Below are 22,001 nucleotides of genomic sequence, written 5' to 3'. Positions count from 1 at the left end.
TCCTGAGGTAGACACCTTGGGAGAGATCCCAGGTGAATAAAAGTAGGTCCTTCTTGATGGGATGATTTCTCTCCGGGGTAGAGGGCAGGGTGATGTGGTAGAAAGAGCATTAGATTGAGAGTCAATTCTAGACCCAGCTCTTCTGCTTACTTGCTACATGATCTTGGTCAAGTCATGCTCTTTCTCTGGGCCTCAGTTTCCCCATCTGTCAAAGGAGTAAGGTTCCTTCAGCTCTATGATGCTATGGCTCTGAGTACAGATTTTGCCCTCTCATCTGAGTCTTTCCAGCTGAGTGTGACCCATAAGAACTTAGGCTACAAGCCTCTTCTACTCACTCTTGGACCCTCGACTTCTAGAACAGTGCTATTTCATAATAAGCAACTTGTAGATGAGTGAACCAATGAATGAAGCCAAGTCTCTAAAATCATGAAGATGAGGAGAGGGGAACAGCAATTTATTTATCAAACCCCTACCCTTGAAATGGTATCTATAAGGACTTGAAACTTGAAGGAACCAGTCTAAGGACAAATGTAAGGAAATCCCACTTAGAGAATGTGAAATGAATAAATTGGACTTGGCTTGAAGTAGTCAGGAGAAAGTAGGTCAACTACCATGGTCTTCTGGAAACACTGCATATGCCCACATGCCCGAGTCATGAGCCTATCTTAGCAGATAAAGGCTCTGAGAGGTTCTACAATAAGGATATGAATTTCCCTATGTTTAACTCAGCAGCTCCCATGCCATATCAGCCATAGTCCCCTTTTCTCGTGGAATACTTATTAATATCCTTTCCACAGTACCATTTCAGGATTGTTAGGTAAAGTGTTTTCTAAAGCTACTTTGAGCTCTAAAATATTTTGGGTTTGGTGATTGACTATCTCTAGGAATGATTCAGACTTTCGCACCCCTGGACCGAGAATTCATGTCCTGCTACTGGCTGACGGTACTGGCAGTGGATAGGGGTTCCACCCCCCGCTCTTCTGTAACTGAAGTCTACATTGAGGTTTTGGATGTCAATGACAACCCACCCCAGATGTCCAGACCCGTGTTCTACCCCTCCGTCCGGGAGGATGCACCCCTGCACACCTCCGTGCTTCAGCTGGATGCCTGGGACCCGGACTCCAGCTCCAAAGGGAAGCTGACCTTCAATATCACCAGTGGCAACCATATGGGATTCTTTGTTATTCATCCTCTCACAGGTAAGGACCTCAGAAATCTGGGTGCATAGGATTATCTACAACAGTGCTTCTCAAAGTCTGGTCCTAGAATGGCATCATGAGCATCACCTATGAACTTGTTAGAAAGTCAAGTTCTCAGGCCCCATCTTAGACCTACTGAATCAGAGCTCAGGGTGGGGACCAGAAATCTGTATTTTAATATGACATCCAGAGGATTTTGATGTGTGCTAAGTTCGAGAAGTGCTGCTCAACAAAGTCCATCTCTATGGGAGAATAAGAATATGTCAGTTTTCTTTCCTTGGAGCCTAGGGAAGCTAAGCAGGTTCCCTAGGTGGTCAAGCTGGGACTATTTCAGACCTCCAAGTGCTCCCAACTGACCATTCCTGAGAATCACGAGCCACAGGTTGAATCTCTTAACTCTAGTCCCAAACTGATCTCAAGCCTGCTCACGGCACGGTGGCCATAGAGATCCACTTCAGAGGAACCAACCGTCTCACAAAGGTCTATCCTCGGTCCAAGCCCATCTTGGATGGTTTAGAGGAATCCAGAGGTCATTGGCTTGCAGCCGTGAACCAGATGTAGCCCACAAAGGTGTTCTGTTTGGCCTGCACAAGCTTTAAACAGTGATTTTTCAAGTTGTTGCCAACATTTAAAAATTTGGAAATTTCGCAAAACATTCCAGATTTCTGGTTGTTCTTAAAATAACTAGAAGATCTGGCCACATGGACCGCACGTCGCGCAGGGCCATCACTGCCCGGGGCTGACAGCAGCTCCCCGTGTACAGCAGGTGTGTCCTCTGTGCCCACAGTCCCCTCACACCCGACTGTGTTATTCCCGCCTGCTTCCTGCAATTATGCTGCCTGCCTGGCTCCCAGAAGAAGGTGAGAGCCAGTTCCCCCTGATGCAGGTATGGCTCCAAGGCCACATGTCCCTCTTGACCATGAACAACAACCCTACTGCAGAGAAGGCTGACATTCTCTCCTTCGAACCCAACTTCCCATTCTCCAGCTCCAACTGACTCTTGTCCTGGAAGGACAGAAGTCTGGCAAGATTGGAGGAAGGAGAAGGGGAGAGTGCTGGCAGCAGCTTCCTGATCCTTAAGGCAAAAGGGAGTCAGGAGGAGTGATGGGCCTGGGGATCCTGAGGCAGACAGTGGGCGGGCGATACAAGTGCCTCTTTGCTCTGTGACATCTGTTTGGAACCTTTGACCTCAGGGAGTGAATTAGTCCTCCTAGAAGGAGGATGCTTTTCTCTTGAAAAACAAGCCTAAGCTGGCTCTCTGCCTGGGCCCCCCGCTGTCCCTCCCTTTTTGGAAGAGGGAAGAGATCTCTCACCTAAGGCAATAGGTTCTCTACTTCTTCCAAATCCCTGCTCTGTTTACTGTCAACAGTTCCCTGACACCAGGTCTGGCAAAATGCCCCAGAGGGCAGGGAGCTCTGAGTCTTCCTACAGTTGAGAAGAAATTTTTATCAGCATGAACATTTGAAAATAAAATAATAAGTCAGCAATGATTCCCCCACCCACCCACCCACCCACCTTTCTTATCCACATTATACTGTCCTACTTCCATACTTGGATCCCTTGGATGGCTTCCCTATGCCCTTAAGATAAAGCCAGACCCTGCCGTGTCCCACAGACTTGTGCCTGACCAGGCTCCTGCTTTCCTTTCTGGCTTCATCTTGCCTCTCTTGCTCTATCACTCTCTGGATCCAGCCCCATGGCCTGCCTTGGTCCATGCCCTCTCCTGGCACAGGGCCTTTGCACATGCTACTCCTTCTGCCAGGAGTCTCTTCTCTCCGTTTTCAGGCTAACTCCTGCTCTTCTTTCAGATCTTGGCCCAGCTGTTCTTTCCTTAGAAAAGTTTTTCCTGACACTATAATACATCTCCCAGAAGCATCTACTTTTTAAAAACACTTATCACTTAGAACATTATATTCATTTATGTGATTATTCCATTAATTATCCATGTCCTTCACTAGACTTTAAAGGCTTTCCAGAAAAGGAACCTTGATTTTTTTGGCCCACTATAATATAAAGTCCTGGCACACAGTAGGACCTCAACAATTGGGAAATGAATGAATGAATCTCTGCCAGCATCCACAATCTTTTGTTAAGCCCAAGACTCATTTATTCAGCAAACGTTTAAAGGTGTCTGCCCTGATGAGGCATTTAAATTACGTACTGTAGAGAGAAGGGAAGATATAAAACATAATTTCAGGCCTTGAGGAATCCAATCCATCAGGACCATGAAGATCTGGATATAAAAAAAGCTATAGAACCAGTGTAAAGAGTACCACATTGGGACTTCCCTGGTGGCGCAGTGGTTAAGAATCCGCCTGCCAATGCAAGGGACACGGGTTCGAGCCCTGGTCCAGGAAGATCCCACATGCCGCAGAGCAACTAAGCCAATGTGCCACAACTACTGAGCCCACGAGCCACAACTACTGAAGCTTGCGTGCCTAGAGCCCGTGCTCCGCAACAAGAGAAGCCACCGCAATGAGAAGCCCGCGCACCGCAACAAAGAGTAGTCCCCGCTCGCCGCAACTAGAGAAAGCCCACGCGCACAGCAACGAAGACCCAAAGCAGCCCAATAAATTAATTAATTGATTAATTTTTAAAAAAATTATATAAAAAAAAAGAGTACCACATTGTTAAAATATGAGTAGATGTGGTGCTGTGACCGTTTATAGGAGAGAGGAAGCTGCTCAGTGTGGTAGACCAGCAACGGCTTCATGGAACAGGGGTGGGTGGCTATGCCGAGCTGAAGGATGTGGAGGATTTGACAAGCAGCAGTCTGGCAGGGCACTTGGGCAAGGACCGTGACAGGAGAAATAGCAGGAGGGAAGAAGACCCAGGTCTTGTTGAAGACAGAGCAAGTACATCCATTTTCTTTTTTTCTTTTTTTCCTTTTAGTTTTTTCTTCTTTAAAAAATTTTTAATGGTGAAATAATTGTAGACCTACAGGAGAGCTGCAAAGAGAGTCCTCATACACCCATCACTCAGCTTCCCCTAATGTTAACCTAGTACATTTATCAAAACTAAGAATGAATACTGGTACAAGGCTATTAAGGAGAATACAGACTTTACTAAGATTTCCCCGGTTTTCTCTGCTAACATCCTTATTCCCATCCAGGACCTCACACTACCTCTAGTCCTCACGTGTCCTTGGTCTCCAGTGTCTGACCGTTCCTCAGTCTTTACTAGTCTTTTATGAGCAAGTAGGCCCATTTTCTAAAGGCATATCCATTTCCACCACTTATCAAATGTAAGATCTTGGGGAAGTTACTTAACTGCTCTGTGTCTGAGTTTGCTCACCAGTAAAATGGAGATAATAATAACTACCTCTTTGGTGGTTGGGAAGATTAAATGGGTGAATAGATGGAGATACATAAGGAGCTTTGAAGAACACCTGGACGTGTAAGAGCTCAGTGAGTGCTGGCTCTTATGATTCTGAGGAAGGGCAGAGTGGGGAGAGGAAGCTGGCAGGGTAGGTGGGGTAAGACGTAGATGGCGGTGGGTCAGGGTGAAAACAGTAGAAGAATCTAGAATCCATTAGAGGTGGAATCAACAGTAGTTATAAAACCACTGGATGAGGGAAGGGAGGGAGAGGGAAGGGGCTGAGATGGGGTGACAGTGGGACATTTGTTTGCAGGAGAGAAAGATAAGAGCTGAATCGGCTGAATGCCCGCCTCGTGCCAGGAAGGGTCCTCGGTGGACCCTCACACAGCCCCTTGGGGGTGGTTCCGCCATGTCCCCATCCTACACAGGCACTCCCTGGGAATCCTGACACCAACCTCAGAGGGGGGATGAGGCTGAGAACAGGGGCAATGGCCCAGGAGGCCAGGCAGCAATTCCAGGGACACTGGCCCTGAGAAGATGAGGGGGAGGCAGTGGTGAGAGAAGGGAGAGAGAGAAAAGAAAAACCAGAGATGGAGAAAGAGTGACAGATTCCAAGATGCAAAGAGGGGGGAGGGAGAGAGGAAGCTCTGGGAAGGCAGAGAGAAGGAGGATGGTGAGGGATGAACAGAGAGAGGGGAGAGGGGATGAAGAGAGACCAGCAGCGGGAGGAGAGCAGGACTGAGCCGGAAGGAAGGCTCCCAGCCAGGGCCCTCTCATCCCCACACTCCTCCTGGGGGGCACCCGGATGCTGGGCCTTCCCCATGAGGCCCCTCAGCTTGGGGCCAAGCTGGGTGGGGCACCTGAAACAATATTCACTCTGTCCTAGAGGAATGCATCTTCCTCTCTAGCTGTGGGGCTTTCCAGGAGCCTTCTCGGATTCCTCCCGTGCCTGCCTTCATTGAGGGAAGAAAAGGCGGGATGACACGAAGGCAGGAACATGGCGCAGACAGAGGTCACTCCTCACACCACACTCCCATTTCCAGCACTGGACGCCTCATCCCCAACACCGGATCCCCGTTTCTCTCATGGAGCCCCTATCCCCACACTTCAGTCCATTACTCCATCATTTAATTGCCTAAACAAGATCAAGAGACTTACTGAAAGTTTTTAGAACACCCACTGACCCCCTACCAATAGCTCTGCTTTCATCGAAAAGAGACCTCCCTACCCAGCTAGGACCTCTCAGTCTATGGGCGTGGATGTCCCTTCGGGCCCCCGAAAACCTTGAGCTTGACTTTCCTGATGCTTGCAGAGAACTGGCACCTTCTCGCCTTTATGGCCTCAGTTTATAGCCATAGTGTCTAGAAAATGAAAACCAGAATTACAGATCACTAAGTTCACCTTCCTGAATTTACAGAGGAGCGCTCCTCTGGCTCATCTGTGCCAGCCCGGCATGGGAAGAGCCGGTCCTAGGTCTCAGATGAACAAGAGAATTACAACAAAGGAGTAAAAAGCCACCCCTTTGTGATTTCTCGTGAACTGAAGGCAGTGACCGTGATCCCTGTTGTAACTCCTGATGAGCTGCCTTTTTCACTCAGCAATATACTGTGCTCAGCAGCACCCTCCTCATGGTGAAAGCAGGAAGTAGGTGGGAACCTCCGCTCATGCCATCACCTCCGCTGTCCTCTCCCCTTCCTCTCTTCCCCTCCTTTCTCTCCAGAGTTCCATTTCTCCTTCATGCTCTTGCTCTCCAAAGACGAGAAGAATTCTGATCTAGGCTTTGAATGTAACCCTTGAATTCATCCCAGTAAAATGGCCCTGGGCAGAAGACCTAAATAGACATTTCTCCAAAGAAGATATACAGATAGCCAACAAACACATGAAAGGATGCTCAACATCACTAATCATTAGAGAAATGCAAATCAAAACTACAATGAGGTATCACCTCACACCGGTCAGAATGGCCATCATCAAAAAATCTACAAACAATAAATGCTGGAGAGGGTGTGGAGAAAAGGGAACCCTGTTGCACCGTTGGTGGGAATGTATATTAATACAGCCACTATGGAGAACAGTATGGAGGTTCCTCAAAAAACTAAAAATAGAACTACCATAGGACCCAGCAATCCCACTACTGGGCATATACCCTGAGAAAACCATAATTCAAAAAGAATCATGTACTGCAATGTTCATTGCAGCTCTATTTACAACAGCCAGGACATGGAAGCAACCTAAGTGTCCATTGAGAGCTGGATGGATAAAGAAGATGTGGCACATATATACAATGGAATATTACTCAGCCATAAAAAGAAACGAATTTGAGTTACTTGTAGTGAGGTGGATGGACCTAGAGTCTGTCATACAGAGTGAAGTAAGTCAGAAAGAGAAAAATACCGTATGGTAACATATATATATGGAATCTTAAAAAAAAAAAAAAAGTTCTGAAGAACCTAGGGGCAGGACAGGAATAAAGAAGCAGACGTAGAGAATGGACTTGAGGACACGGGGAGTGGGAAGGGTAAGCTGCAATGAAGTGAGAGAGTGGCATGGACATATATACACTACCAAATGTAAAATAGATAGCTAGTGGGAAGCAGCCGCATAGCACCGGGAGATCAGCTCGGTGCTTTGTGACCACCTAGAGGGGTGGGATAGGGAGGGTGGGAGGGAGACGCAAGAGAGAGGAGATATGGGGATGTATGTATATGTATAGCTGATTCACTTTGTTATAAAGCAGAAACTAACACACCATTGTAAAGCAATTATACTCCAATAAAGATGTTAAATAAATAAATAAATAAATAAAAATAAAATGGCCCTGGGAGCCCTTTGCTCCAGTCTCCCTGCAACCATCTCTCCCCCAGGTCTCCTATCCACTGCCCAGCAGCTGGACCGAGAGAACAAGGATGAACACATCCTGGAGGTGAGTGATGCTGCTGAACCCATTCACTAGATTTGAAAACCTCCTGCAGGAGGCCAGGCTGGAGCCAAGCCACGCCTTGGGGCCACATGCACGTTTCCAGGCAGCGGCTGAGGAGGGTGCTGACTCAGAGAGGAGTTGCTGCTTAAGCTGAGCCTTGCTGTGGTTGGTGGTGGAGACTCTCAGGGTCTTCGCTGGCTCTCGAGCACTGTGAAGGGAAGGAATCTGAAACCATGTGAGGGCTGGATAGGAAGCACTGATGGATTAGCAATGCCTGCAGTGAGTACAGGAAGACGCAGCAGTACACATGGGCTATGCACTTGTCCGGTCTGCTTCCCAGTCCATCCCTACGCTCTAGAGAGAGTCACCCAAGGTCAAACACTAGGTCAGTAGCAGAGCCAGGATGAAAACCCAGACCTTTGTCCTCTAGCTCTGTGCTCTTTCTAGGACATCTCTGAAATCACATAAGCATCCCTGGTGACCATTCCAATGAGAGGCGTCGGTCTTGACCCAGAGGGGATTAAATCAGAAGGAATCTAGTTATACCCCCTCCTGCACTATCCACAACTAATGAACAGGCATCTCTTCTAGTCTTAAAGATGTCAGCTGGGAGGGACACATATTCCTCAGCAGGAATTTTGCCTTCTATGCTCCCAGGCTCTGGACGTTCCCTTTGTATGAAACAGGCATTACTAGTAAGCAGCAGCCAAATGACCCTCTAGGGACTGAGGCATTCTCCATAGTTCAGTAGAGACATTTATCTTTAGACAGCAGAATATATTAAGAACTCGGAATCATTTAAAGTGGAAATGTCCCTTCTCATACTGATGCATGGGATGATTTGCCCCTACCTGAAACAGCCCGATTCTGAAATTGTTTTCGTGCCTTTACTCTGTCTCTTGATATCATTTCATGCATTGGGCGGCACGTCTGACTCCAAAGGTACCGCCCACGCCTCCATTAACATCTCCTCAATTATTTTTTTCTAACCTCCAGTAGCTTAAGGAAAGCGAGAACAAAGCTTACCAGAATTACGAGCAAATAAAAAGTAAATGGTCTCCGAGAAATGGCCATTTGCCTCCTGAGTAAAGATTTCTAGCTTTTGTCTAGAGCCTCTGCGACTCTTCTTCCAGTTCTTTCTGGTTTCTTTCTCTGTTCTTGCTCGCTTTCCTGTGGGCGACGTTACCAGAGAGCTGGGTTCCAAGAAGGTGAGGTTATGATAATAAAAATCACGAGTGTATACCAAACAACAGATGGACTGGTATTTCCAGGCTTTTGAAAGCAGGGGTAGTGGCAGAACTGTGGTGGGTGGCGATACATATTCACTGCCTTGCGTTTGTCAACTCACACTGGATTCTGTCCCCAGGTGACTGTGCTGGACAACGGGGAGCCCTCCCTAAGGTCCACCTCTAGGGTGGTGGTCCACATCTTGGACATCAACGACAACCCCCCTGTCTTCTCCCACAAGCTCTTCAATGTCCGCCTTCCAGAGAGGCTCAGCCCACTGACCCCTGGGGCTGTGTACAGGCTGGTGGCTTCAGACCTGGATGTGGGTCTCAATGGCAGAGTCACCTACAGTATCGAGGAGAGTGACGAGGGGGGCTTCAGTATCGACCCGGTCACAGGCGTGGTGTCGTCCAGCAGCATCTTCCCAGCTGGAGAGTACAACATCCTAACGGTGAGGGATGGATGGAGGCCGTGGAGGGGGAGTGGCATACCTGGTCAGGGATTTTCTTTGAGGATACTGGAGGAGGGAGACAGCCTTCAGGCCTGATGGAGGCAGTACTCCCCTCCGGGGCTTTCTCCCAAAGAAACTGGGAATCCCGACTTCAGCCAAAAGATCAGAATTCTGGGCCTTTCTCTTTGAGGGCAATAAGGTCCTTGCCTGGGAAATCCACCCTATTCTTAGAGATAAAGATTTTGGTGAGAGGAGCAGGGCTTTGAAATCAAGATAAGCCTGGCTTCCAATCCTAGCACTGCCATTTTACAACTCTGTGGCCTTGGACAAGTCACTTAACCCTCGTGAGCCTTTGTTTCATCATCTGTAAGATGGGCATAAGAACATTTTCCTTATAGAAAGCCAATAGAGCAAGTGGCTAGGGCCTGGGCTCTCATGTCAGTAGCCTGAATCCAACCCCAGCCTCACTGCTGGCCAGGCATCATCCCAGGCAGGTGAATTCACCATGGTGAGCCCCGGTTTCCTCCTGCCAAAGGGAGGTGATAACAGTACCTCTCCGAGGGCTGTCAATAGGATTAAATTAGGTATTGCACACAATGCTTTTAGAGCAGGGCCTGATGATAGGGAGAGCTCAATAAATTCTAGTTTGTTATGTTGATGGCTGTTGGGAAGGGTAAAGGGCCCATGCCTGGAAAGTCCAGTTCAGGAAGTAGCACACAAAGCCTTCAGGTAACAGTGGCTTTGATTCATTTTTTACTGCCTATGAGTTTCTGGAGCACAGTTCTATGTTCTGTTCACCACTGTGCCTGCTGCAACTGGCTTGGTGCCTGTTTACGTAAGCTCTCAGCTGTGTGTCGAATGGATGAACCAGTGGACGAAAGGCCAGCTCAGTCAGTCACAGGGTGCTCTGTCTCCTGGCCTGGCCACCTGGGTCTTCTTGTTTCTTAACCCCAACCCTACAGTCAAAGTCTCAACTTCCGGCCTCTTTTCAGGTCAAGGCAACAGACGGTGGGCAGCCACCGCTCTCGGCCAGTGTCCGGCTGCACATTGAGTGGATCCCCCAGCCCCGGCCCTCCTCCATCCCACTGGCCTTTGATGAATCCCACTACAGCTTTACAGTCATGGAGACAGACCCCGTGAACCACATGGTGGGAGTCATCAGTGTCGAGGGCCGACCTGGTCTCTTCTGGTTCAGCATCTCAGGTGAGGGTCCAAGGGTCCCATCCTTGCAGACCAGCCCTAGTCCTTAGGACACAATCCTTCTGAGCCCTCTCAAGGTCACGCTCCATGGCAGCTGCTGTTTTGGCCATGAGTGGTGATTGCCTCTTCCCTGGTCCTTTGGGGCAGTGGGTAGTCAGACCACTGCTTCTGCCAAGCTTTCCTTCACACCAGCTGTGATCTCAGGTGCAACCTCCACGGTCTCACTGGTAACCCCAGCCAGAGCCAAACAGGGCCTCAGTTATCCCGAGTTCCTGAGGGGCCTAAGACAGTGGTCCAGAGAGACCCAGAAGAGAAAGCACAAGTTTTATGTTTCCTCTTCTGCCTCAATGTGAACATCAGTGTAGAGCTGACTTCACTGACCATGAGCCTGAGGCCAGCTGTACCCTGGGGCCCTGCTTAATGTTCTGGTCCCAGGTTCCATCCTCAAGATCAGGGAAATGGTCCATTCTTGTAGTAGGAGAAACTTGGGTCCAAGCTCTCATGGCCTCCTCTGAAACTCCTTTCTGTTTCTAAATCAAGATTTTGTTAAACATCTTGGGGTGGGGCATGGTTCATAGATTCCTTTGGGAACCTGATGAATGTTTAGGTCCTCTTCTCAGAAAGATGCATGCGATTGTGCGTGCGTGCACACACACACACACACACACACACACACACACACACCCCTGCATGCACATTTAGGGGTTTTATAGATTCTCTGAAACCCAGCCAGGGATTCCAGGTCAAGAATTTCTAATCTAAGAGCTTCAGTACCCCCTGAACCATGAAGTCCTATTACAGAGATTCCCAGCCTGCTTCAGAGGTTGGATACCAGCCTGTCTCAAGCTTTTTGACCTCCTAGATTTACTTCCAGTTCCGATTCACTGCTCTTTTTAAGTATTTGACTTTTTTTCTTATAGAACATTTAGAAAACACAAATGAGTACAGAGAAGAGAATAAAAATCACCTAACTCCCACCAATCCGAAGATAATCCCCTGTTATCATTTTTATGTTTCCCTCTAGTCTTTTCCTTTATACACCCATACACTTAGGGTTATATGAAAATATTGTCATATAACCTTTTAAAATATAATATATCATGAACATATTTCCATGTCACTAAACAAATTTCTACGAGCAGACATTTAAATAGCTGCATGCTAGTTCTATATTTTGGATTCTCATAGTTTATTAAAACAATTCCCTCTTGTTGAACAGAGTTACTTCCATTTTTTCCTGTGTCTAAACTGCTTTAGACTATGCAAACTACCTGTAAGCCATGATGCAGAGCTCCATTACTCCTGCATGTTTCAATGCTGGTAGCAGAATACATTCTAGCGCAAATTTTGGTCTTCCTCTGGGACTCTTCAGTCCTTATAAGTGTACCTTTTCCTGAATCATCACTTGGATCTTCAAAATAATTTGACAATAAGTTGAGAGGATCAACTACCACCTCCTCTAGATCTGCCAGCCACATCCCATAGTGCTTGTGTTACTACTGCCTACATCACTGAGGTCGTGTGTGCTTTCCTCCTACCACCCGTCCAGGTGGGGACAAGGACATGGACTTTGACATTGAGAAGACCACAGGCAGCATTGTCATCGCCAAGCCTCTCGATACAAGGAGGAGGTCAAGCTATAACTTGACGGTGGAGGTGACTGATGGGTCCTACACCATTGACACCCAGGTGAGAGGCCTCACTGGGAACCCTGAGTTGAGAGGAGATGGGAGGCCTCCTTGGTTGGAAGGCAGCTGTGCTCACCACTGTGCCACCATTGCACACTGGGACCTCTTTGGTTGGGATGAGGATACAGAAGGCTCTCTGTGCATGTGGTGTACCTCAAAGAACACAGAATTTGGAATCAAGGTTCTGTGCTCTAGTCTTGTCTGATCACTCTCTATGTCTGTGATCTTGGGAGAAATCTTGTTCCCACTGTGGATCTCTATATAATGAGGGGTTTTGTCTAAATGAGCAGTTTCTAATTAAAGGTAGAGTGCCACAGGGGCTACCATAGACATAAGGAATGATGGTAAGTGGGGCTCTGGATTTCTACTCTGGTTTCAGCCAGTTTTATTTGTTTCATATACTGGAATTTCACCCAAAAAATTACATCTGAAGAAAAGGCCCTTTAACAAGAATATTGTTTTTGAAAACCACGGAACTGCATACCATCTGAAAGCCCTGTGATTTTGAAATCCTATCATTCATTCAACAAATATTTATCAAGTGACTGCTGTGTGCCAGGCCCAGTTGTTATGGTGGAGAACCAGACAGACAAGTTTCCTGACCCCCTGGAGCTTACAGTCTATCTTCTCTTTCATTCTCCTCCCTAGGTCTACATCTTCATGATTGCCAATGTTAACCACCATCGGCCCCAGTTTTTGAAGCCTCATTATGAGGTCAGAGTTCCCCAGGACACACTGCCTGGGGTTGAGCTCCTCCAAGTCCAGGCTACTGATCAAGACAAGGGCAAGGGCCTCATCTACACCATACACGGCAGCCAAGACCCGGGAAGTGCCAGCCTCTTCCAGCTGGACCCAAGTAGTGGTGTCCTGGTAACTGTGGGGAAATTGGACCTGGGCTCGGGGCCTTCCCAGCACACACTGACAGTTATGGTGAGTTAACTGAAAAACTGGGTAAGGATGTGCTTGCACGCGATGTGTGGGGTGGACATGCTTGGAGGAGTGCTGAAGGTTCCCTTTCTCCTGCTGAGCCAGATGTACTGATGCTCATAATGATAATCCATGAGATGAGCTGTGACATTTCACAGCCTGCCAGAGGCACCTTCCATAACGGATGCCTGGGAGTGAGGAAAGAGATGGGACAGCTGCCAAAGAACCCCCTGCAAACTTGGCTTTTTCTGGGCTCACTCCAAATATCCCCCAAGAATTCTCTCCTTGCGCCATGACTGCATGATCACACAAACTCACATAGCGTCAGAGCTGGGAGGGACACAGAGACCATCCCACCCAGAGCAAGCAGGTATATAGGGCACAAATGAAGGAGGACTTGACTCTTAGGGTCACGTGCCTGCAGTTTTATGACCCTGAGAGAGCTTCCTTAAATTTATGCCCTACATGCCTCATTTGCCTCACTCTAGTCCCAGCCCTGGTCCCACCCATTTCTCTTATCTTACACCTGAGGCCCATAGAGGAAGAGAGACTTGTTCACCATCATATAGTTCTTTACGATGGAACCCAAATCAGAGCCAAGCCTTCTCGACTCAAGGTTCTTATGTGTTAGTTTATCATCCTCTGGGCACTTAAATATATATTAAAGGCTCTGAGAAGTCCTGCAGCAAAGAAAACTTCAACTTCATTTTAGTTCAGTGCTCCCTAAATTTATTTGACCATAGAATTTTTTTTTTTTCCTGAATAACGTGTTGACATCGTGAAGAACTAATATTCTCTGAGAACCAATTTGTAAAATACTGCTTCTCTGCTTATTTCTGCCTTTCTCCTGAAATGGAATTATCCCGGAAAATAGCTAAGCCTAATAATCACGAATCGATAAATTTATTTAAGAAGAAAAAAGAACATAACTGAGAGCAAAATTTAAAGGAATACAGAGAGTTACAATTGTGTGCCTTTTTCACTGGCATTCTCTGTCATCGACCTTAATCTAACCGTGCCTCCTCCCATTCCACTTGCTGCTCATCCCATTGACCCCTTGGACCCACAGGTTCGCGACCAGGAGATGCCCATCAAGAGGAACTTTGTGTGGGTGTCCATTCACGTGGAGGATGGAAACCTCCACCCTCCTCACTTCACCCAGCTCCACTATGAGATGAGTGTTTCTGACACCACAGCCCCCGGAACAGAGCTGCTCCAGATCCGAGCCATGGATGGTGACCGGGGAGCCAATGCTGAGGTCCACTACTCCCTCCTCAAAGGTGAGAGGCCTGAGTTCGGGACATGAGGGGAGGGACCTTGGCAGTAAGGGAAAGCACCAGAGGCATGGATGTGCAAGTTATTCAAGTGCCAAGCTCGCTAAGCTTTGGCAAATTATCATTCTAAAGCACTCCCTGGGACTATAGTGACCTAAGTTAATGCACTTTCAAAGGTGGAAAGAACAGTAACAAAGGATTACTCAAGTTATGGGAGAATTTACATAGAGAATACATATATATTCACCAACAACCACGCATGTAAAGGATGCTTATGAAGTCCATGCAACATTTTAAAAGATAACATCTTTGTGTATGTACAATAAAAGGGACCTATAAATACTTGATAAGATATACGGCATAGTTTTAGGAGTATTTTCTTCTAAGGCCACATCATGATTTCACATCTATTATATATTTTTTAACCTTAAAAATAGGAATATTATCTGTGCCAGAAACTCGTTGTAAAGATTAAAAGAGAAAATGTATGTTAACACATGCTGTAAACTGTAAAATATTATACAAGTGCTAGGGGTTATTACTATCATTGATAAGGGTTAATTATAAGTAGTTAATAGGACAAAAATGATAATATCCACTACCCAACTAATTAATCACGGTTAGATTAAGGTCGATGACAGAGAATGCCAGTGAAAAATACACACAATTGTAACACTCTGTATTCCTTTAAATTTTGCTCTCAGTTATGTAATGTCTGATAATTCATAATTGATATTTAATTATTATTGTTATCTTTAATATTCATTAATACTTCATAGAGCTAGCTGCTGCGGACAATCAAAGATGAGAGTGACTTGCTCTCTGCCCTAAAGGGGCATAATAATGTTCATTTATTGCTTGTCAGTATCTTATATACTTTAAGGATTCAGAACTTTTTACATTTTCTTTTTTTGAAGAAATGGAAGTTGTCATACCTTGTCATACGGCAGAAATCTATTCATCCCTGAGGAATAATAATACAAATTATAACCCATTAATTGCTTACTTTTTGTGACTTATGAAGTATAATCACATCTTTTATCTCACTAACAACCTCATTGATATCATTAATTTTATTTTACAGATAGGGTTAGTTTTAAAATATTCTTCTGATTATGGAAGTAACACATGCTGATTCTTTAAAACCTGGAAAAACCAGGAATGTATGAAGAAGAAAATAACATTCAGACATGGTTCTCATGACCTAGAGAAAATAATTTCATGTATTTCCCTCTTATTTTATTCTATGCATCTTTCTGCAGTGGTAAGATCAAAATGAATATACGATTTTGTTCCCTAATTTTTTCTCTCAGCAGTAAAATAAAAAATTATGATTATGTTAAATAGTTTACTTGGCTACTTTTAATGGAACTACTTTTAAATTGCTGTTTACTCATTAAAACCATGTTCTTTGACCGAACGTAGGATTTGTATCACAAAGGCAAATTGGGAAATCACCTCACTAGTCAGCTGGAAAAGGGCTTCCATGAGTGGGAGAATAAGATGGAAGGTTTTGTGGTAAAGCCTGGCTATTTACTTTGCCACTGAAATAATAAAATATCATAAAATATGATAAATGAAATAAGAATAGTAATAAGCAGTACTCCTCTGAGTGAAGGACCTGTACCCCTGAGCAAAATTATTCAGGTGTACGTCATGGTGTTAAACAGGTAATGGTCTCATCACAAGAAAAAAATGTATTTGTAACTATGTCAAGTGATGGATGTTAACTAAATTTATTGTGGTGGTCATTTCACAATATATACTTATATATATATCAAATTATGTTGTACACCTTTAATGCAATGTTATATGTCAATTATATCTCAATAAAACTGGAAAGAAGTACCAGTTATGCAAGCTGAATACGTTCTAGAGATCTCTGTATGACATTGTGCTTATAGTTAACAATACTGTACTATAATCTCTAAAAATTCAAGAGGGTAAAATCTCATGTTACCTGTTCTTACCACAGTATTAAAAAAGGAAAGGAAAAAAAGGATAGTTGCAGTCCAAGTAAGGTCAGACTCTAAAAACTGTGATAACTTTGAGAATTTTTTTTTAGGAAAATATGATTAGTTTTCAACATTATCTTTTGTGAACTATGTAATGTCGCATAATCACAACTTTCCTCAAAACTTAAATTTGAAATGGTACTATGTATTTATCTAAATAAACATTACATTTAAAAAGGATTACAAAAATGATAGGTAATCAGACATGGAGAAATTACTCCATTTTCGATTCTCATTTGGGCTTCCTCATAAGTCAAGGAAGACTCCTTTGGGTACTAGAATCTCTTCAGTTCTCTACTACTCTCTACTCTTCGCCAAAGAAAGCCTGTAGTTCTCAGGCCCAGACCCTTTTAGCAAGCAATAGATTTTAAGAAAATATTTTCCATTGACTGGTTTTTACGGTAACCTCTTATTTATGACAAGCAATAATGGTTTTCTTTTTAAAGTACCAATATAAAGTTGCCTGTTAAAAATATTTTAAATTTAAAAAATAAACCAATTTAGAGTAAAATATCCATTAAATAATGATATAAATCATATACTATACTATTGTATAGGTAGTGGCTGAATATTAAAAAAAATTGTAAAGGTGGTGTGAGAATGCCTGAATTTTAGGAAATCCAGGTGTGGTGGAAAGGGCATTTGATCAGAAGTCTCAAGATCTGTGTGTGCTACCCAGTCCCTCCCCACTCAACCCGTTGCCACTCACTCCCAAGCCTGACAATGGACTTTCCCACAATAGACTATACGAGCACTAGACAAGGTGGTTTTTCCAGTCCGTATCAGTTTTGACAATTTATGACTCCATATTTACAATATTCATCTATCAAGTATATAATCAAAGCTATTACAAGTTATCTAAAGAATGGGTTAAAATTCTAAATAATGTAACTGAAGTTTGTCCTGTAAAAGTCAACACTGAAATACAGAGTGGAGTGTGCTTTTCCTACAAAGTATGTCTCGTTTCTTTGCTCCAAAAACCTACTACTGCTTTGGTTTATAGCTTAAGTTGCAGCCCAAACACTTAGTGATCATTGAAGCTTCTGTTTATGGAGCACCTAATATGAAAACCACATAAGGAATTTTGTAAAGTATATATCTACCCTACACATTATATCATAATTAAATCCAGGGTGGGGCAGGATGTGGATTTTGCCCTGTCCAACTTTTGTGCGATTGCCTTTTACTGATCTAGAAAGCCTAGTTGGTACCTCTTGAGGGTGTGGTAAACTTCAATTTATCTTGTCTTTTGTTTCAGGGAACAGCGAAGGTTTCTTCAACATCAATGCCCTACTAGGCATCATAACTCTAGCACAGACACTTGATCAGGCAAATCATGCCCAGTATACTCTGACAGTGAAGGCAGAAGATCAAGGCTCCCCACAATGGCATGACCTGGCTACAGTGATCATTCATGTCTACCCCTCAGATAGCAGTGCCCCCATCTTTTCAAACTCCGAGTACTTTGTAGAGATCCCTGAATCAATCCCTGTTGGTTCCCCAATCCTCCTTATCTCAGCTACAAGCTCCTCAGAAGTTACCTATGAGTTAAGAGAGGGAAACAAGAATGGTGTATTTTCCATGAACTCATATTCTGGACTCATTTCTACCCAGAAGAACTTGGACCATGAGAAAATTTCATCCTACCAGCTGAAAATCCGAGGCAGCAATATGGCAGGTGCATTTACTGATGTCATGGTTCTTGTTTATATCATTGATGAAAATGACAATGCTCCCACGTTCTCAAAGTTGACTTTTGTGGGCCAAATTAGTGAAGCAGCTGCACTGAACAGCATGATAGTGGATGAAAACAACAACCCCCTTGTGATCCGTGCCTTTGACAGTGACAAAGAAGCTAATTCCTTGTTGGTCTATAAAATTTTGGAGCCAGAAGCTCTGAAGTTTTTAAAAATCGATCCCAGCATGGGAACCCTAACCACTGTATTAGAGTTGGATTACGAGAGCATGCCCTCTTTCCAATTCAACGTCTTTGTCCATGACCAAGGAAGCCCTGTCTTATTTGCACCCACGGCTGCCCAGGTCATAATCAATGTCAGAAATATAAATGACTGTCCTCCCAGGTTCTCAGACCAGATATATGAAGTAGCAGTACTGAAGCCCATCCACCGGGGTATGGAGCTCCTCATGGTGCAGGCCAGTGATGATGACTCAGAAGTCAATTATAGCATCAAAACTGGCAATGCTGATGAAGCTGTTGCCATCCATCCCATTACTGGTCGTGTATCTGTGTTGAATCCTGCTTTGCTGGAACTCTCTCGGGAGCTCATCATCAAGGCTTCTGATGGCCTGTATCAAGATACTGCACTAGTAAAAATTTCTTTGACACAAGCCCTTAACACAAGCTTACGGTTTGACCAGGATGTCTACAGGGCAACAGTGAAGGAGAATTTGCTGGACAGAAAGGCACTGGTGATTCTTGGTGCCCAGGGCAATTGTTTGAATGACACCCTATCTTACTTTCTCTTGAATGGCACAGATATGTTTCATATGGTCAAATCAGCAGGCGTGTTGCAGACAAGAGGTGTGGCGTTTGACAGAGAACAGCAGGACACTCATGAGGTGGCGGTGGAATTGAGGGACAGTCGGACACCTCAGCGGGTGGCTCAGGCTCTGGTCCAAGTCTCTGTTGAGGATGTCAATGACAATAGCCCTGAATTTAAACATCTGCCCTACCACACAATCATCCAAGATGGCACAGAGCCAGGGGACGTCCTCTTTCAGGTATCTGCCACTGACCAGGACTTGGGGGTGAATGGTGCTGTCACATATGCATTTGCAGAAGATTACAGATATTTTCGAATTGACCCCTATCTTGGGGACATATCATTAAAGAAACCCTTTGATTATCAAGCTCTAAATAAGTATCACCTCAAAGTCATTGCTCAAGATGGAGGAACCCCATCCCTCCAGACTGAGGAAGAGGTACTTGTCATTGTGAGAAATAAATCCAACCCACTGTTTCAGAGTCCTTACTACAAAGTCAGAGTGCCTGAAAATATCACACTCTATACCCCAATTCTCCACACCCAGGCCCGGAGTCCAGAGGGACTCCGGCTCATCTACAACATTGTGGAGGAAGAGCCCTTGATGCTGTTCACCACTGACTTTAAGACTGGTGTCCTAACAGTGACAGGCCCTTTGGACTATGAGTCTAAGACCAAACATGTGTTCACAGTCAGAGCCACAGACACAGCTCTGGGGTCATTTTCCGAAGCCACGGTAGAAGTCCTGGTGGAGGACGTCAATGATAATCCTCCCACTTTCTCTCAATTGGTCTACACCACTTCAATCTCAGAAGGTTTGCCTGCTCAGACTCCTGTGATCCAACTGTTGGCTTCTGACCAGGATTCAGGGCAGAACTGTGATGTGTCTTACCAGATTGTAGACGATGGCTCGGATGTTTCCAAATTCTTCCAGATCAATGGGAGCACGGGGGAGATGTCCACAGTTCAAGAGCTGGATTATGAAGCCCAACAACACTTTAATGTAAAGGTCAGGGCCATGGATAGAGGTGACCCCCCACTAACTGGCGAAACCCTTGTGGTTGTCAATGTGTCTGACATCAATGACAATCCCCCAGAGTTCAGGCAACCTCATTATGAAGCCAATGTCAGTGAGCTAGCAACCTGTGGACACCTGGTTCTCAAAGTCCAAGCTCTTGACCCCGACAGCAGGGACGCTTCCCGTCTGGAGTACCTGATTCTTTCTGGCAACCAGGACAGGCACTTCTCCATCAACAGTTCATCGGGAATAATTTCTATGTTCAACCTTTGCAAAAAGCACTTGTACTCTTCTTACAATTTGAGGGTAGGTGCTTCTGATGGGGTCTTCCGAGCAACTGTGCCTGTGTATATCAATACTACAAATGCCAACAAGTACAGCCCAGAGTTCCAGCAGCATGTTTATGAGGCAGAATTAGCTGAGAATGCAAAGGTGGGAACCAAGGTGATTGAGTTGTTAGCCATAGACAAAGATAGTGGTCCCTATGGCACTGTAGATTACACCATCATCAATAAGCTAGCAGGTGAGAAGTTCTCCATAAACCCCAGTGGCCAGATCACCACTCTGCAGAAATTGGATCGGGAAAATTCCACAGAAAGAGTCATTGCTATTAAGGTCATGGCTCAGGATGGAGGAGGACGAGTGGCCTTCTGCACTGTGAAGATCATTCTCACGGATGAAAATGACAACCCCCCACGGTTCAAAGCATCTGAGTACACTGTATCCATTCAATCCAACATCAGTAAAGACTCCCCAGTCATCCAGGTGCTGGCCTATGATGCAGACGAAGGTCGGAATGCAGATGTCACCTACTCAGTGGACTCAGTGGAGGACTTGGAAGAAGAGGTCATTGAAGTCAACCCAATCACTGGTGTTGTCAAGGTGAAAGAGAGCCTGGTGGGATTGGAAAATCGGGCCTTTGACTTAAAAATCAAAGCCCAAGATGGGGGCCCTCCTCACTGGAACTCTCTCATGCTGCTACGACTTCAGGTGGTTCCTAATGAAGTATCCTTGCCCAAATTTTCTGAACCTCTATATACTTTTTCTGCATCAGAGGACCTTCCAGAAGGGTCTGAAATTGGTTCTGTTAAAGCAGTGGCAGCCCAAGATCCAGTCATCTATAGTCTAGTGCAGGGCACCACACCAGAGAGCAACAAGGATGGCATCTTTTCCTTGGACCAAAACACAGGGGTTCTAAAGGTGAGGAAGGCCATGGATTATGAGTCCACCAAATGGTACCAGATTGATTTGATGGCACATTGCCCCCATAATGACACTTACTTGGGTTCCTTGGTCTCTGTCAACATCCAAGTGAAGGATGTCAATGACAATAGGCCTGTATTTGAGGCTGATCCATATAAGGCTGTTCTCACTGAGAATATGCCAGTGGGGACCTCAGTCATTCAAGTGACTGCCAATGATCAGGACACTGGGAATGATGGCCAGGTGAGCTATAGGCTGCCAGTGGACCCTGGCAGCAATATCCATGAGCTCTTCGCCGTTGACAGTGAAACTGGCTGGATCACCACACTCCAGGAGCTTGACTGTGAGACCAGCCAGATCTACCACTTTTATGTTGTGGCTTATGACCATGGCCGGACCATTCAGCTATCTTCTCAGGTCCTGGTCGAAGTCTCCATTACAGATGAGAATGACAATGCCCCCCGATTTGCTTCTGAAGACTACAGAGGATCTGTGGTTGAGAACAGCGAACCTGGTGAACCTGTGGCCACTCTTAAAACTTTGGATGCTGATATCTCTGAGCAGAACAGACAGGTCACCTGCTATATCACAGGTAAGTACACCTATCTTGGAACAGAGGCACTGGGGTGTGTTGAAAAATGTCCAATAAGAGGTTCCCTAAGACATGGCTCTGCCACTCATTAGCAATGTGACCTTGGGTAAATCACTTAACCTCCCAAGACCTCAACTGCTCCACCTATAGACTTGGCATGCCTGTTCTCATTCAACTCACAGGGATGCTGGTAAGATCTAACTTGAAAAAGCTTTGAGAGCCCCCTATACATTGCGAAGTGCATTGTAAAGAGGATTTCTTATTACCTTAGATGGAGTAGATAGACTAGAAGTGAGATTCTGCAACTGTTCTCAGTTAGCTTCTGGGAGGCAGAGAGGGAATCAACAGTTGTGTGGTCCATGAAAACTCTGTGAGGTGACTGTCCTTGTAGAGTAGTATTCTGCCTAGGGCAAGTTGTTGATAGTAGAAAATGCTGCCTAGTCAACCACAGGACCTAAGTGTTGG

General features: G+C 45.3%; 2 protein-coding genes across 9 annotated transcripts in view; one reads left to right on the top strand and one right to left on the bottom strand.

Moving 5' to 3' along the window:
- The window catches only part of SLC36A1 (solute carrier family 36 member 1), a 286,699-nt gene that overhangs the window by 161,388 nt on the left and 103,310 nt on the right, over positions 1–22,001 (bottom strand). The gene's annotated exons all lie outside the window — the stretch shown is intronic.
- Positions 1–22,001, top strand: part of FAT2 (FAT atypical cadherin 2) — an 82,417-nt gene that overhangs the window by 23,747 nt on the left and 36,669 nt on the right. For 2 of the 4 annotated variants that reach the window (XM_036848422.1, XM_036848426.1), the window contains exons 3-10: positions 885–1,199; positions 7,343–7,440; positions 8,804–9,115; positions 10,108–10,318; positions 11,865–12,004; positions 12,652–12,933; positions 14,000–14,210; positions 17,478–21,536. In XM_036848422.1, coding sequence (XP_036704317.1) covers positions 885–1,199; positions 7,343–7,440; positions 8,804–9,115; positions 10,108–10,318; positions 11,865–12,004; positions 12,652–12,933; positions 14,000–14,210; positions 17,478–21,536 — 5,628 coding nt within the window. The remainder of the gene's footprint in view (positions 1–884; positions 1,200–7,342; positions 7,441–8,803; positions 9,116–10,107; positions 10,319–11,864; positions 12,005–12,651; positions 12,934–13,999; positions 14,211–17,477; positions 21,537–22,001) is intronic. The other 2 variants (XM_036848424.1, XM_036848425.1) reach the window with 2 other exon arrangements.

This window comes from Balaenoptera musculus, chromosome 3 (assembly GCF_009873245.2).
Source record: "Balaenoptera musculus isolate JJ_BM4_2016_0621 chromosome 3, mBalMus1.pri.v3, whole genome shotgun sequence".
NCBI lineage: Eukaryota > Metazoa > Chordata > Mammalia > Artiodactyla > Balaenopteridae > Balaenoptera > Balaenoptera musculus.
The sequence above is the reverse complement of the archived record's forward strand: the minus strand, read 5'-3'. Positions and strand labels throughout refer to the sequence as shown.